Consider the following 2,365-nt stretch of genomic DNA (forward strand, 5'->3'; position numbering starts at 1 on the left):
TAAAAAAGCTAAAGTGGATAGAGAGAAATACTTTTAACTGATGGTATATGGAGGGGATTATAATCAATGTAATGGAACAAGTTATATGAATGGTTGAATGTGAAACTGATGATGTGCCTTGTAAACTTGCACTCAATCCACAATAAAAACCTTAAATTAAATAAATAAATAAATAAATAGTGTCTGCAAAATGATGACAATGATGGGCCGGTGACTCTAGACAGACACAATGCTGACTGTGAAGTGCAGTTGTTGGGAAGTGCCAACCACCTTACATGCGGTGGGTGCTAAAGTCATCAAGAATGGAGTCCTAGGGACCCAAGGACAGGAAGGCTGTGAGCGCGGTTCTTAAGTCTTCAACGAGTGACAGAATAAGCAAGAGATCAGCAAATGTCAGAAACAAGGAGGGCTTAGCAGACTGCGTGGCCTGTTGCAGTGAACTGCAAAGCAGAGAGCAATAGCTTTTTTAAGCCACTGCAGAACAAGGAAAGCCACCTCACTTAAGGCACATAGTGTGGGAAAGAGAATAGAATGAAACGATAGTGTGTACTTACTTTCCAGGGCTACAGGGAAGGAATATAATCAGGAAACAGTAAGATTTTAAGTAAAGAAAAGATGTAAAAGAAAATCAAAGAGACAAAGAATACAAAAAGAGAAACAGAGAAATTCTTCAAAGAGAGACAGAGAACTCAGCCTCTCTGGGGGTTGTACAAAAGGGTACCATAGAAGGGCTCAAGGAAGCGAATTTCAAATGAAAGGGCTCTCAGATACTCACTTCTGATAAAAACCCTAGACCAACTTCACCTTTTAATTTGAATAACGGGTTTTTATATAACAACCATAATCACATCTCAAAACAATTCTGATATAAAGTTTCCAGACAAGTGCTTACCTCTATTTCTGTAATTTTTTCAGAAGGGTTATCAATTAGGAAACGTGCTAAGGTTCCAGGCGTCGTTCTGTATGTTAGAATGATTGAGTTTTTAGGGTCCTGACACCATTGAATAAAGAGGTCCCTGGAAAATCCACATTCTAGGTCGGGTTGACTAGCAAGGACAACTTTGGGGCTAGGTACTCGAGCCAAGTCAGAGAGACCATGACATAAAGACAGGTGACGAAACTGGAATGGATTATTTCTTTTGTCTTCAAAACATCTCATCAATTTATCACTCATCCATTCTACCTAATGGGGGAAAATGACATCAATTAGAAAACACTGTATCGGATCTTCAATGCATACTACAACAGTCAGTGAGTTCAAGTTCTATCTTTTTTATGCCTTTGCTCTGCAGAAATACTTTATATCTGTACCACCCTGACAGGCAACTTATTTTCTGCAAACAATACTCAAGTCTCTCTGCACCTGTTTAGATCCCGCCCTACATGCATCTCTAATAACCTAATTTGGCACTGTTTTACTTATTGTATGTATGCCAATAAATCACCTTAGAGCTTCAAAGAGATGATTACCCCCAGAGACAGCTATTTACAGAAAAAGAGTGGATTCAAAGGAAAGAAAATAATGAATTTTAACAGTTATTCTCTATGAAGCTCTATTTTTATCCCCATTTTACAGATGTGGATACTAAAACAACCTTCTTTATTATAAATGTTAGCATGAAAACAAACCTGGGACTTTGAAAACTCCACCACATTGTAGCTGACATTATTTAGGAGAGCCAATGAGTAAACACCCAATCCGGCATCTTTCGTTCTCCAAATCTGATCAAGAAGTTGAGCAAGTTCCAGAACTCTGCCTGCGGTGTCTACCGCTATCAACACGTTTCCGTCAGCTCGAAGGGTTTCCAGGACGTTCGCTAGGAGACAACACACCGTCACTACAGGGCATGTCAGTACAGTCACTGCTATCAAAGCACCAACAACTCAGCCTCCTGATTTCAGTACAAAAGCTATCATGGATGAATAAGCAATTAGGAAATGTGTCAACAACATTTTAAAAACATCATCTAACAGAATACAAAGTAACTACTTTTTATTCTGTGAGATGAATCTTCACAGGAATGATAAACAATACCATTAATGCTCAATTTCTCCATTAAGAACTTATAAAAAAAAAAAATGATTTATCAGAAATTCCTGTCCTTTTCACATCATCATAAAATCACAAAATGATATTGTGTCTAGTACAGTAGCTAAGTGAGTGACTAAGCCTGGGATTCCCAGGACACTTTGGTCTTGCCTGTCCACCCTGATGAACTGTTAAAACCATTACCACATATGTACGTGTATGGCATTCATATCTGTACATACATTCTTTATATATGTAAATATGTACATCATAGCAAAGATTCTGAGGTTGGCATCAGACTGGGCAGTGTTTTGTTCTGTTGTGCCTAGGGTTGCT

General features: G+C 38.4%; 1 protein-coding gene across 1 annotated transcript in view; it reads right to left on the reverse strand.

Annotated features, from left to right (window-relative positions):
- Window positions 1-2,365, reverse strand: part of CPSF2 (cleavage and polyadenylation specific factor 2, 100kDa) — a 37,902-nt gene that overhangs the window by 24,131 nt on the left and 11,406 nt on the right. Inside the window, exons 6-7 of the mRNA XM_006839565.1 lie at window positions 1,630-1,817; window positions 893-1,183 (exon numbers count right to left, since the gene is read on the reverse strand). Coding sequence (XP_006839628.1) covers window positions 893-1,183; window positions 1,630-1,817 — 479 coding nt within the window. The remainder of the gene's footprint in view (window positions 1-892; window positions 1,184-1,629; window positions 1,818-2,365) is intronic.

The sequence above is a fragment of the Chrysochloris asiatica genome, unplaced genomic scaffold (assembly GCF_000296735.1).
Source record: "Chrysochloris asiatica unplaced genomic scaffold, ChrAsi1.0 scaffold00025, whole genome shotgun sequence".
Taxonomy (NCBI): Eukaryota; Metazoa; Chordata; class Mammalia; order Afrosoricida; family Chrysochloridae; genus Chrysochloris; species Chrysochloris asiatica.